The sequence below is a fragment of the Sceloporus occidentalis genome, unplaced genomic scaffold, assembly GCF_023333645.1.
Source record: "Sceloporus occidentalis isolate IW3139 unplaced genomic scaffold, rSceOcc1.0.p SCAF_1, whole genome shotgun sequence".
NCBI lineage: Eukaryota > Metazoa > Chordata > Lepidosauria > Squamata > Phrynosomatidae > Sceloporus > Sceloporus occidentalis.
Window position 1 is genome coordinate 14,925,781 of NW_028316981.1, and position 14,381 is coordinate 14,940,161.

The 14,381-nt window shown below is 41.3% G+C and overlaps 2 protein-coding genes across 2 annotated transcripts in view; both read right to left on the bottom strand.

Moving 5' to 3' along the window:
• LOC149320894 (uncharacterized) overlaps positions 1-14,381 on the bottom strand; it is a 63,582-nt gene that overhangs the window by 21,804 nt on the left and 27,397 nt on the right. Inside the window, exons 9-12 of the mRNA XM_089529782.1 lie at positions 10,020-10,040; positions 8,884-8,904; positions 7,621-7,716; positions 6,413-6,643 (exon numbers count right to left, since the gene is read on the bottom strand). Of these exons, the coding sequence (XP_089385908.1) occupies positions 6,413-6,643; positions 7,621-7,716; positions 8,884-8,904; positions 10,020-10,040 (369 nt within the window). The remainder of the gene's footprint in view (positions 1-6,412; positions 6,644-7,620; positions 7,717-8,883; positions 8,905-10,019; positions 10,041-14,381) is intronic.
• Positions 304-2,323, bottom strand: LOC149320895 (butyrophilin subfamily 1 member A1-like). The gene is made up of 2 exons (XM_089506350.1): positions 2,175-2,323; positions 304-821 (listed from the first exon to the last, which is right to left on the bottom strand). The coding sequence occupies exons 1-2, from the start codon at positions 2,239-2,241 to the stop codon at positions 304-306; spliced, it is 585 nt and encodes a 194-aa protein (XP_089362476.1). The 5' UTR covers positions 2,242-2,323.

Consider the following 14,381-nt stretch of genomic DNA (forward strand, 5'->3'; position numbering starts at 1 on the left):
GGAGAAAAGGAAGGGAAATTAAGACCAGGATATTGAAAACAATATACATTGATTTACTTCTGTGAATAGGCTTTATTACTTTTATGATGGCTAAAACCTGTAAGCACCAAAGCCAAAGAGGGTCCGGAGAACTGTGAGAACAAGGCATTTTTTGAGTGAGTTTTATAGACTGTGACCAGAATTTGCCTCTCTGGGGCCTTTGGCAGGAAAGAAAAAGGTGCTTTTGACTAATGGTGTTTTTTCCCCCCTTCATTTAATCAACTTGCTTCGGAGATCAGGGTCTGAAAGGCCAAAATGGCTGCTTTAAGGAGAAATACTGAGGAAGCCTCCTTTGAACACACGGAAGAAAGGCAGAAGGGTCTCTCCTGTGGAGGAAACTCCAGATAAGGTGCAGAGATGGTATTGTGTGTCAACATTATAAAAGGACAGTTGTCCTTTGCCATAGTTCAGAAACACTCGGATCTTCTTAAGCGTCCAATTCAGGCACAGGAGAGGATTGTGAGGAGGGATGAAGGCCTGGTACCTGCCCGATGACTTCCCTACAGCCCAGATCCCACACTCAGGACTAACCATAACAGGACCTTTTCTCAACACAGACTTCCTTGCAACGCCCACAGCCCATTCTTCCTGATATTCCACATAAACATCCCAATAATATCTGCCGGCTGAGAATTCCTCACGTCCCAGGACAAAAGGGCATTGGTTAAATCTGTCAGGATGCTTGGGGACAGCTTGATACTTCTTATCCCATCTCACACTTTTAAGGTCTTCAGACAAGATGAGCCGGGGGAAAGCTGTGTCTGGAGCCAGAGTTACATTCACTATAGGAGATGGGGGAGAAAGGGGAAAACAGAAGAAAAACAATCATCTAGTGCATTGGTGTCCTGATCTTCGGCACACACCTCCTTCCACCCAAAATCACATTCCTCTCTCAAATCAGGAAGGTTTTCATGTGGAGTGGCTGAGTGGGATGACCCTCTCCATCCTGGCTCCTGCACAGAAAAATACCTTCCTAGTAAAACAGAAGCCAAGTTTTGGGTATATTTAGCTCGGAGAAGAGAAGAACAAGAGGAGACATGGGAACATCTGAAAGGATGCCATGTAGAAGATGGAACAAGCTTGTTTTCTGCATTCAAATTACATGAAAAGAGAATCCACCTAAAAATTAGGGAGACCTATATGACAGTAAGAACAATTTGACAGTCGATACGCTGTCAGAGTGGATCTTTCTCTTTGGGGGTCTTTAAACAGAGTTTGGATAATCATCTTTCAGAAATGCTGCAGTTGTTGATTCCTTCATGGCTTAGGGTTGGATTAGATGGTCCTTGCAGCCCATTCTTGGCTTCCCACAAGAAACTAACCCAAAAGTATAGCATTCAGAAACAAACCATTGTCCTTTTGTTTCAGTAAGATTGGAAAGAAAACACAAGAGAAGGACAATTTCCAAATGGGTAGCTGGCACAGTCTGTTGTATTAAAAGCTCCATGGTTCCTTAAATGTTAATAAGTTTTATTATAGGATGAAGGCTTAGTGGTTTGAGCATTGGATTATGACTCCAGAGACCAAGGTTCGATTCCCAAATCACCCATGAAATTAAATTTATTAAATTTATATCCTGCCTTTCCCCCAAAATGGGAGAAGCCTGGATGGGTTGTATAGCAAAGCTAGAGCAATGGAGAAGTTAACTCTTCCCTCCATATTGCATTCTTCATAATTTGGAAGACTCAGGCTGCATCCGCACTACAAAAAATAATCCAGTTGAACATCACTTTAACTGTCATGGCTCAATGTTATTGAATTCTGGGAACTGACAGAATACAAAATGTCTCACAAAACTACAATTTCCCAAATTCCATAGCACCGAATCATGGCAATTAAAGTGGTCTCAAATTGGATTATTCCTGCAGTGGGGGTGCAGCCTCACGTGGCCGGAGGGAAGGAAGCTGCTTATGTTCACAGAAGCAGAGAGTGGCTACCATCTTCTGCTCTCCCTACAGCCTGGAATATTTTTTCAGAACAGATTCATGAACCAAATCTGCACCAGGTGGAGGCAGCACCTTGGGCATAAGATATTTACAATCCTACTAACCCCTCCCCTCCAATAAAACAGTCAACAAAGTTTCTGCCCAGTTCCTCACCCATCATTAAGAAGCAGCATTCCTTTAGAAATTTACCTTTCTTTGGTCCAGATAAGAGGACATCTGGGAAGAAAAGAAGTACAAAATATAAGCAACCATCCATTGCGTCTAACAAACAATGCTTGTAACAAAAATACCAGACTGTAACAAAGCACCTACTACTCCCTTATTTCAAGCAGGGAATTTGTGGAATCAGTCAGCTGTTTATGTCATGGGACTTTACTACACGTGGGAAATCGGAGGTTTAAATTGCGATTATCCCGTGATAATTACGCAGTTGTGAGTAACATTTTCACACGACAGCGCGATTAAAATGCCATTATCCTGGGAATAAACATGCAATAAACAGTAACAAATCATTCACTGGGAAATCCTGTGAATGATTTGTTGCTGTTTATTGCCTGTTTATTCCCGGGATAATGGCTCTTTAATTGTGAAGTCTGTGAAAATGTTAATTGTGATTGTGCAATTTTCATGGGATACTCACTGTTTAAACCCCCAATTTTCCCTGTGTGATAAAATCCATTCTCTCAGGACTAATTTGGTACTTTGCTTGGTTTGGAACTTGCAGGGCTCTGCAGAGGCTCATAGCTTGGGATTCCAGGGTTATATATGGAAACAGACTGAGAGGAAAGAGCCTGTTTCCACACACACACCTTTCCCAACAAACCAAGGAAAGTGATCATGGGAAAATCCAAAGACTTCCCCAGCCCAGGTCCAGGTAAGTTTAGAGGTTTCAACAGGAGGTTTCTATCCTTTAATTACCTTCCCATGCTCCTGAAATTTTAGGCTGATACCCAATGCTGGTGCTTTCAGTATATAACTCTCCTGTATATTCCACCTCTTCTTCCATCTTTTTGTTTTCTGGAAAAAGATCTAAAAAGAAGGAAAATACAAAATGTCTGTGCAATGCCTTTTTGTCTGTAGTGCTAGGAACCTTCTCCTTGGAAGTATCCCAGCTTCATATTTAACTTCAAGAAGGTCAAATGTCAATAGCCATGACAAAACCCAGCATAACATCCTTGCAGCTGGCCTTCCTTACCTTGGAATTGCTTCATGACATACTCTAGAGAGGGCTTCATATCATAAAATGTCCACTTCAGGGCAAGTGGAACAAACCAACCAATGCAAAGCTTTCCTCTTTTCTCAATCCTGGGGGAGAAAAAAAACTTAGTTATTGAGTTTCCAAGCAAAATCTGGTGCCTTTGGGGTATTTATACTGGCTTAGTTTAGGGGAAAAAGGAAGAAGAGACATGATGTAGGATACCCAGTCTTGTGTCGGCAGGAAACAAATGTGCTTCTTATTTCAAAAGAAAAAGTTCATTTATACACAACAATTTTTAAACTGAAAGAAATTGCTAGTAGGAAAGAACAACAGCCGAACTGTCAAAACCAACAGTCACAACTGACAAACTGGTACTCACCAGCTAACTGATCTATAGCTCAAGCAAATACTTAACACAGAGACTGGTTGTAACTCTTCAAAACTGCCTGACTCTTCACATCTCTACAGAAGCCTCCAAGATCTTCTTTCTCTGATATTAAAGCTCTACTAGAGGCAAAGGGTGCTATATGGGGAAGCATATTGTGGATTGAACTGGTAAGTAAGGCTTACTAAGGTCCCCAGACACACTTCAACACAGGAGGCAATGCATACTAGCCCCACTTCGAATAGCAAAAAAGAAAAGAAAAGAAAGGAATGGCAGGGAAGGAGACGAAATCCATAGCGCAAGAACAAGGATGCAATCCTATGCAGTCTTATCTAAGTGTAAGTCCCAAAGCAATCAGGCATCTTGTTGATTTTATACAGTTGATTATTTCCTACTATTATAATCTGTGAAGTGCTAGCATTAACCAGAACTCTAATTATATATTCCTTCCCTCCACAGCAACCTTAGCAACCATTTCCTTCACACAATATCCAGTTCCAGTACCATAAAGAGGAATGTACAGGATCCACTTACTTCTTCAAGGTCTTTCGAATATCCTAGAAGAGGAAAAGAAAGACAAAAGAGAGCTCAGTGCTTGCCACAGTCTGAAGGTGCCAGATGATGATGCTCTCTGGCCCACTCATCTTGAGACAATGCCTAGCATCTTTTACTCAAGGGGCATGTACGTGTTTGTGTGTGTGTGTGTGTGTGTGTGTGTGTGTGTGTGTGAAACTTCTCAAAGTGAGGACAAACAATTGTCTTAGTTTCTTGTGTAGTAATCTTCAGGAACCAGTAAGTTAGCAGGCAAAAGGGAACCTTTATAGTTTTGGCATGCACAGTTGTGAAAGATGGACAGTGAAGAAAGCAGACAGGAAGAAAATCAACTCCTTTGAGTTCATGGAGAAGAGATCTACAAATACCATGGACTTCTAAAAACATGAATAAAAATACCTCCAAACCAATAAAGCTGGTCCTATCCCTAGAAGGCACCATGACTAAACTGAGGCTGTTGTACTTTGGACATATAATGAAACAATTTGACTCATTGGAAAATATACTTGGTATGCAGGGGGGGTCAGCAGACCACCCTAGAGATGAATGGATTACATCAGGGAAGCCACAGCCCTGAGTTGTAAGATCTGAGCAGGGCAGCTGTTGACTGCAGATTTTGGAGTTCTCCCAGTCATAGGATCTCTACAAGTTGTCACTTGAAGCACTTGCTCCAAGACAACATGAAAGGAGGATCAGAATGTCTCATATTCCAATGAAGGCGTGTGAGGCAAGAGAGGAAGACAGGAGGAATATGATCAAGCAGCTAAGAGCTGAGTGTCTCCCCTCTAAGAGAGCCTCTGTTGCCCATCATACGGGGCAGGAAGAAATTAAAAGAAATCTTTTGCCTGAATATTAGGTTTTATATGTGGAAGCAGCTATAGATTCAGGGAGTTATACAGGAACTGGTAGCATGATAGGACGTTATTTTAGGTGAGAAAAGCTTGTGGCCTTCCAGATGTTGCCAACATCCTCCTTTGTCACAGTGGCTGCTGGCTAAGAGTGATAAGAGCTGCAGTCCTAGCAACACCTTGGAGGGCCCACTCCAGTCCAGTCCAACATCCTGTTCTCAACAGTGGACAAACAGATGCTTCTAGAAAGGGCATGAACAGTATTTAATGGGGAAGCATTAGGACAGAATGCATTAGCAGAATGGAGGAAACCATTGTCAGTATTACACAGAAAGATGCCTGTAGTCCACAAATGGGGGAAAAATGGCTCTCTAAATTTTGCAATTCACATTGTCCCTTAAGATTAGTTAGGAGGGCACAAGGGAGTTGCAGTCCAATTTTCTGAGTGCTTCACCCTGCACTAATGTTCACAAAATTGTAGAGTCAGAAGGGGCCTCATGGGCCACTGAGTTCAATCTTCTGCTCAATGTAGAATCTTCACCTAAAGCATCCCAGCAGGTAGGGGCCCTGTTTTGTTTTGAAGGCTGCATGCAAGCAATAAATCCAGCTGTAAGAAACTGGTCACTTAATCACACCAGTCTGCTGTCCCACAAAAATTGCACTAGTTTAAGGATGGAAGCATACCAATCTGACATAATTTCTTATCACACTTTCCCCCAATGATAGTGCTTTGGCGATCCATGATTGTGTGGTCTGTTTTCTGCACTGCCAAACACCACCTTCCCAGAGGAAGAGGGGGAATGAGCAATTGACGGTTCCAACCATCTCCTGAAGCCAGCCACTGTGTGAACGTGCACATAGCAGCTGGTTCAGGAATGGTGTTTCCCATTCCAAAGTGTGGGGTTGCTGTGTTCACATTCACACAGCAGCCTCCATGCTTTGAGAGGTGGGGGGGGGGGACAAGTAATCCGGGCTGCCAACCACCTCCTAAAGCCAGTGCTGTGTGAATGTGCACACAGCAGCAGGTTTCAGGAAGGTATTAGTGGTCGTGATCACTGGGAAAGGAGAGAGTAGCAGAATTACACCCACCTGCACCATCTGACTGCCTGACAAGAGGAACTGCAGCAGAAGGGACCTATCACACAAAGGCAGTAATGGAACAGTGATGAGACTGAGAGCCTATTGACGAATTTTGCCCATCAATGAAAAAGTGCCCTATGGTAGCGAATGGAATGCAAGGTAGCAGCAGGACTGATGTGACATTGAATGATAAGTACTGGCCAAAGATGCTTTTATCCTGTTAAAATTCTGCTTTTCTAGCCTCATGTGATAAACTACTGAAGCTGAGGCCCTTCACTTCTCATATATAAGAAAAAGTCAGAGAATGATTCAGAGCCACCTTTTCTCAAGAGAGGAGGCTGGATTAATTCTATCAACATCTTACCTGTAGGAATTCACTGGCTGGCTGGTGACATTTCTCCTCCATCTCTTGGATGAGACTTTCAAGAAATGAGAATTGTCTAGAAAGTGTGGCCAGGTACTCTTCCTTTTTTAGTATAATTTCTTTCTCTGCTTCTTCTATCTGGGCCAGCAGAAACTCCTCCTGATCTTCCAGAAACTGGTGTAATTGTCTAAACTGGTACACTGTTTTCTCCCTCTCTGCTTCTGTTTCCTTCTACACAGAAGAAAAGAACATACCACATAAAAGGATATACAGTGGTCCCTTGGTATTTGCTGGGAATTTAGTTCCAGGACCCCCTCATGGATACCAAAATCTGTGGATGCTCAAATCCCGCTAAATACAATAGTACAGTGAAATGGTGTTCCTTATATGAAATGGCTAAATCAAGATTTGCTCTTTACATATTTTATATTTATAATATTTATATATTTTTAAAATATTTTCAAGCCGTGGATGCTTGAATCAGCACATTAAAAATCCATGGATAAGGAGAGCAGACTGTAATCAATTTTTTGGCAACACTGAGCTATAAAACTTCCTAAAAAGGCCACAACTGATTTTCTACAGAAGTTACATTATTTATTCATTTCATTTCATTTATATCCCGCCTTTCTCCCTGGAGGAACCCAAGGTGGCTCACAGGTGAGACCTTTAAAATTGCAATAAAATTCAAAACAATTAAAACGTCTATATCTAATATAAAATCACATAAAATATACTCATGTTAAAAAGAGATTTAAAACCCACCTGGTCCATAAAACCACCCTGCTATGCATTATATACAGAAAGCCTGCTAGCATAAAAATGTTTTTCCTCGCCGGCAAAAAGGCCAGCAGGAAGGAAGCCAGCTAGCCTTCCAAGGAAGGGCATTCCAGAGGCTGGGAGCAGCCACCGAGAAGGCTCTCTCTCATGTCCTCACCAGGCGAGGCTGTGATGTTGATGGGACTGAGAGAAAACCTTCTCCTGCAGATCTTAGGGCTCTTGCAGGTTCATATGGGGAGATATGGTCTCTCAAACAGTCTGGACTCAAGCTGTATAGGGCTTTATAGGTCATGACCAGTACTTTGAACTGTGTATTTAGAAGGAAAAGGATTATTTTAAAGACTACAGGTGCTTTACAATCATGGCTTTTTGTTTCTTTTCTACATTTCATTTTAGTCTTTTCCAGACCATAGTTATAGGGCACTTACAAGCAGGTCTTCACTCTCCTTTTCTGCAACTGCTTTAGATGCCAGAAGTTGCTCTCTGTTCTCCCTCAGATTTTCCAGGCAACCGTAGATCTGATCCTGAAAGGCGAAGGGGAAATCAGATTTAGGAGTTTATTACATGAAGGAAATTGGGTGTTTATCCCATGAATATCCCAGAAAAACTGCATAATTACTCAAGATTATTTCATGCCTTAGTGGTCACAAAGAAGCATCAAGGCACATCTTTTTTATTTTGGGGGTTTCAGCGACAATGCATTTCCGATATCACTTTATTTGTGCAATTGCCTGTGATAATCATTTGCACAATTACTAACCATTTTCGCTTTATTAGCAGGATGCTTTAAATGCGCTTTAATCTCTCTTTAATGCCAAAATTAGCCCCAGTGTGCTAAACTCCACAGTTACATTATAGAGAAAGTAGCTGGAAAACATGCTTTCTTTTTGTCCCACACTCTCTAATTCCAGGAGGGGATTGAAGGGGGTGATGCTTGATACACCATAGTGACCTATGTGCAACTGGATTTTAAGATCTTCAGGAGAAGCTAGGGTTGTCAGGTAAAGTAAGGGATAAATAAAGGTTAATAATAATAATAATAATAATAATAATAATAATAATAATAATATACTTCCCGCCTCCCCCTACAGATTGAGGAGGGATTACATCAATAAAAATACAGTACAGTGCACCTTTGGCTTACAGGTTGAGTCTCCCATGTCCAAAATGCTTGAGACCGAGAGGGTTTGGGAATTTGGAATGTTTGCATATACATAAGATATCTTGAAGATGGAACCCAAGTCTAAACATGAAATTCATGTATGTTTCATATATACCTTATGTGCTCACCAAATGGTGGTAATAAAGTTATTATTATTATTATATACCTTATTCACATAGGAGTTTATCACATGGGAGGCAAAGCACCCAAATCCCATCGATAAATAAGATTTAAACCCTGTGAATACCCCACAAGAGCAAGATTGTTTTAAAACACCTTGGGGCCCTTTGGCTGTAACCCAACATTAACCCTTGCAGAAAGCTGCAAAGTCACACACTTTTAACTTCAGGATTTTGCTGAAGTTAAAAAGCAGTGTGATTTTCGCGGTTTGCTGCATGGGTTGATGTCAATTTTTGAATATTTTCAAGCCATGGATGCTTGAATCCGTAGATAAGAAATCCCTGGATACGGAGGTCCTTCACCACTTACCCCAGTGAATGTGGAGGGCTCAGTCATTTTGAAGAATTACCTTGTATTCTTGGGCAGCCTCCTCTACAGGAACCACATCATGATTTCGGTGCTCCTTGGACCTGTCACACACCACGCAGATGGGGGTCTCATCGTCTTTACAGAAGAGCTTGAGGGGCTCCTGGTGTTCCCCACATACTCGCCCCTCTCCTCCTGCCCCGCCGGGTGCTTGAAGCCTGAGTTTCTTGGTGATTTCTACAAAGTTGGCCAGAGGCCGGTTGGGAATGACATTCCTTGGTTGCACGGTCATTCTGCAGTGAGGACAGGAGGCCTCTTCCACTGACTCCCCCCAGCATTGGGTCAGGCAGCCTTGGCAGAAATTGTGCCCACAGGCAATGGTCACTGGATCCCTGAAATAATCCAGGCAGATGGAGCAAGTGGCTTCCTCGCACAGATCCTGGACAGCACCCCCTGCCACAGCAGCCATGACTTCCTCAGGCAGAAAAACAGAGCCAGTTAGTTTCACTTTCCAGGCAAAGGCTGTCATGCCTCCAGAGCATCTTTGATGCTCTTGAGACATATATTTAGTTGAGATTATATTAGCTTTTCTATGTATTAGTTTAGAAGGGGAAATAGAGATCTACAGCTTTAAGAAAGGCAAGGATTGTGGGAAATCCCAGGGTCTTATACTGTCTCCCTCTAGTTAGTTTCAGTGTGTAGTAAGATATCAGCCAAGTCAGACCTGGAGAGAATATTTTCCTTTGACAAAAAGATAAGTCCACAAAAGAAGAAAGATAGTCCTCAGAAGAAGAAAGATAGAATCCACCAAGAAGAGAGCAAGGTATTTAGGAAGGACTATTGAGAAAGAAGAAATCAGTTTCATGTTATTTGTGTTTATAACCAGTAAAACCTTTAAAACTTTAGAAATTTGTGGACAAGTCTTTTGTTCTGGCTGTGATCCCGAGAGCCAGAGGCCTTACTACACCCAAAGTCCATAGCATTGCTCTTGGGACAAAACACTGCCTGTTCCCTTTCCTGGAAATGACTCAGATGAGTGCAGCTGCCAACAAAATTGCTAGGCAGGTACTGACAAAAATGAATAAAAGACTTTATAAAACATTTAGGCAAATAAGCTAATTATTCAACATACAATACAAAACAAAATTCACAATTGTACAAACATATTCCATTCTTTACTTCCTTTTCTACAACTCTTCGCTCTGTCTATATTTTCAAATTATCAAAATGACTATCACATCTTTAGAGATGTTTATGTTTCTTCTATGTTTTTTCTGAAAGTTAATTCTTTATGATTTCTGCTAAATGTTTTCCTCTCTTCCTCCCTCATTATATTATTATTATTATTATTATTATATGTTTAATTTCTTTTCTATATACAGTGGACTCTTGTTATACGCTGGGGTTTGGTTCCAAGATCCCCCGTGTATAACAAAATCCGTGTATGCTCAAGTCCCATTAAATGTAATGGCATAGCAAAATGGTGTCCCTTATAAAAAAAGGGAAAATCAGGGTAAATTTATACTTTTTTGGAACATTTTCAAACCGTGTATGCTTGAATTCATGTATAAAAAATCCATGTATAAGAAGGGCTGACTGTATATCTATTTTACTCTATGTAACTTTCTATATATCTGTCTCTATATCTATAGCTTTCTACATCTTTTCTAGATAATCTATATATCTTACTATATCTGTTTCACCATTGCATAATATGTGTGTATTTAGACTGTAAATGATCTTTTACTGTTTTACCGCTCAGGAAGTTTCAGTTTGATTTTATTGTATGTTGCCCTGAAACTTTTGAATATGGAGCAGGATAGAAACGTTTTAATAAATAAATTTTACCACGCAAGGCCCTCACCCTCAAATGATCCAGGTTGATCTAGGAATGTCACAAACTATGCAAGAAGCCCTTTCCCCTTCAGACATATCCATCCCACTTTTCCATACCTGTGTTTCCGTCCACAGGTATGAATGGTCAAATTTCCTTGTTTGTGTGTGCATTCCAGTTATAAATGCTACTGGATGCAGTAGTTAATCCTTCATGTTACAAACTTTGATCAGTGGGATTATATATATATATATATATATATATATACTTTATTTTTATTTTTTTTAATATGAAACATTAGCCTTTACAAAATGACAGGTCCTCATTTTCCAAATTTAAAATTTAGAGGCACTCTCTTGCCACAAAGCCTGTCTAATAGAAGGAATACTGAAGGAAAGAGATTTTCAGAAGAACAATATTGCCATCTTGTGATGATTCGAAGTAGTGACTAGGATTTTCCCCCTCCTTAAAAGATAACTGAGAGCATTGGACTATGGCCTCATTCCCACTTACAGATAAATCGGTGTGTGATCTGAATTGATGGATCAATTCAACATTGGACCATGGTTTACTTGCCAAGAAAACCCCATGATAGATTTGCCTTAGGGTCACCATAAGTCAGAAACGACTTGAAGACTCACAACAACAAAGAGCTAATAAAATCTTGAACTCTTACCAGGATGACTAAACTGAGACATTTGTACTTTGGCGATATCATGAGAAGGCATGACTCACTAGAAAAGATAATAGTGCCTGGCAGTAGGAAAAAAGAAAGACCAGATTACAGATAGACTGATCAATGCAGCCATGGCCATGCAAAAAAAGCCATGCAAAACCTAAAGCAGGGCTGTTGATAATAGGGTGATTTGGAGGGTTCTCATTCATGGGGTTCCTATATATCTCAAAGGGCATGCCTTTGCTTCTAACAAGGGGTGGGCGGGCTGGTTGGACTGCCTTGCCTTTGTGTCAAGAAAGATGTAACTCTGTGACCCCCCATCATCACATCTCTTCCTTGAAAATGACTTTTGACACCCATTCCTGATAAAGAAGCTCTGGAATCTTGTGCAATAGATGTTGTGCCTTTTGTTTGGCCTAAGAAAGGCATCCCCACAATGTTTTTTTAATTTGTTTCTATTTTGTTCCATGGCCAACACAGCTAACCTGAGAGAGAGAGAGAGAGGGAGAGAGAGAGAGAGAGAGAGATGGTATACCACTAAAACTGTAGTTGTCAGTTTTGAACTGCAGTTAAGTTGATCTGGATCAGTTCCAGCATTTTCATCACTCTCCGGATCAGTTTATTTGTAAAGCTAATGGGTTTTCCTTGCCAATTGAAAAGTATTTTGCATTACAATTAGGATAGGTGACAATATCTGTTGTCAACTATTCAAAAAGGCAGGATTTTAATGTGATAATAATGATAATGATGGTGGTGGTGGTGGTGATGATGATAAATTGTCACTAGGGGAATCTTTTCCATTCCAGCTAATGTGAGAATTGCTGTTAAACTTAGAACAAGGGTCCAGCAGTGATGGCACATAACAACATCCCTGTTAGTCAAAAAGATCCATTTGTATGTTCCTACAGCCCATCGGTCTCCTACACCACTGGTATATTTTTAAAAGATTTGTAATTATTTATTGTTTTATTTCATTACAAGCTGCCCTGAGATCTTTGGATCAAAGCAGGATATAAATATTTTAATAAATAGATAGATAAAAATCCTGTATAGATACATTTCATTGTTGTGTGTTGATATTTTTTTGCCTAGGGCCCATATTTCTTATCTCTGTTTTTTAGATGTTTGATGTTTAATACTCACAGTTTCTTTGGTTGATCATTCCATGCAATGTTTTTGCAATGCACTGGTTACTCCTTACTATGTTGGTATAATCATTTATGTTTACACCTTATATCTTTTATGTTTTTAATGTACCTCTATGTTTTGTATGAAAGCACACCTTTTCATGGACTGTGTTTACTCTACTCCTCCTACTAGAATTCTGTTTTTACAACTATATTGTAATTAGATTGACTTACATATTTGACAGTCTCAGGCTTCCAAAGCATTTTGGTTTGGGTTGAGAGCTGGAGTTCAACAGGATCTTTAGGGACCCCAATTCTATGATTCTATGATTCTACCCCTGTTCTAAAACCGACACCATGGTGGCCAGAAATAGCTCCCAAGTTAGGGAGCCTTACATCCTATCTCTGATTCAAAAGCTAAGATTGTGTGCTACCTTTTGCTGTATAGTTATTTTGGATAGAGTTTCAGATGTATTGTCTGGAAACGTATTGCAAGGCCAAATGGGAAAGAAGACGCAAGATCTTGATGCTGGGGTACTGTTGACTCAGTGCCATGGTAATGTCAACAGTCTCAGTGTGCCTAATGCCACCATGGCAACCCATGATGCTCCTGGGTCTTTGTGACCTCACAGACCCCTCTCAGCTGAGAACTCAAGGGACGTTGACCCTCAAACAGACCATGGTGGAGTGGAGCCAAGTGGAGAGGTGGATAAAGACACTTCATGAAAGTGAAGCTGGCCACTTCTGGTACCGGAGGAGAAGGCAAGTTCACTCTTTTTGTGGACTTGCTAAGAGGGAGGTACATTTGCAGCTGGAGGCCAGTGGAGACCCAGAGCCTGAAGCTGGCTGTTGTCAGTTGATGGACCTGGTGGAAACCGGTGGATGTCGGGGGACAGAGAATGGTGGAGTCTGCATTCAGAAGCTGGTGGATGTCATAAGGCAGAAGCTGGCAGAGGTTTGCAGACATAAACCGGTGGAAGTCCTCCTTCAGAAGCTAGCTGATGGAAGCCAGTGGATATCTGTGGACTGAAGTTGGGGCATGTCTGTGGGTGGAAGAAGAGTGGATGTCTCTGGCGAAGGATCCTATTGGAGGAACTTGCCCTCTGTGTGAGTGAATGTGTGAGTGTGTGTCAGGACCAATGAACCAAAATTTGAAAAGCGAGGTAAACATCCCAGTGAAATCCACTGAGAGATTATTTGAATTCCAAACCAAGGCTCGCTTGCAGACAAGTTAGTGTCAAATCTTGTTTGTGCCCACAAGCATCCCATCTTCAAGGATTCTCTTCCAGGCTCCCTTTGTCCAACCCCAGCCTGCCCTCTTTCTGTCCTACCAAAGAATTCTTTAAACTTGCCACTCCAACTCTCTATCACCTATCAATCCATCCCTCTCAGGAAGGAAGGCATTACTTTGTTTAGCATCAAAGTCTTTCCTCAGGAACCAACAGGGCCATATACAGTCACCCCTCTGTTTCTGCGAACTTGAGATCCACATCCCTCTCATGTACACAAGCGGGAAACGGTGGGGGAAACAATGGGGTGTGTGCCCATGGCACATACACACAGCTGCCCGCAGGAGCGTGTCCCCATTCAAGCCAATGGGCTTGAATATACGTGCATTTCCATTTTTACGGGGTGATCTGGAAGGGATCCCCCGCAAAAATGGAGGGGCGACTGTACTCTAACATCTCAAGTAATTGCCCATCTGTTCCCAGAGGGGAACTGTCGGCTGATTAACAATAGCACTGTTTTACCATAACCTATTACTCCTATTTTCCCATATCAAAATATTACCAGATCTCTATATCAACATATTAGAATATCTCCTCATATGTCCCATCATGAGAGATCCATATGCTTCTGGATTTGGACAATCCACCACTTCAGAGTTAGAATCCCCACTTTAT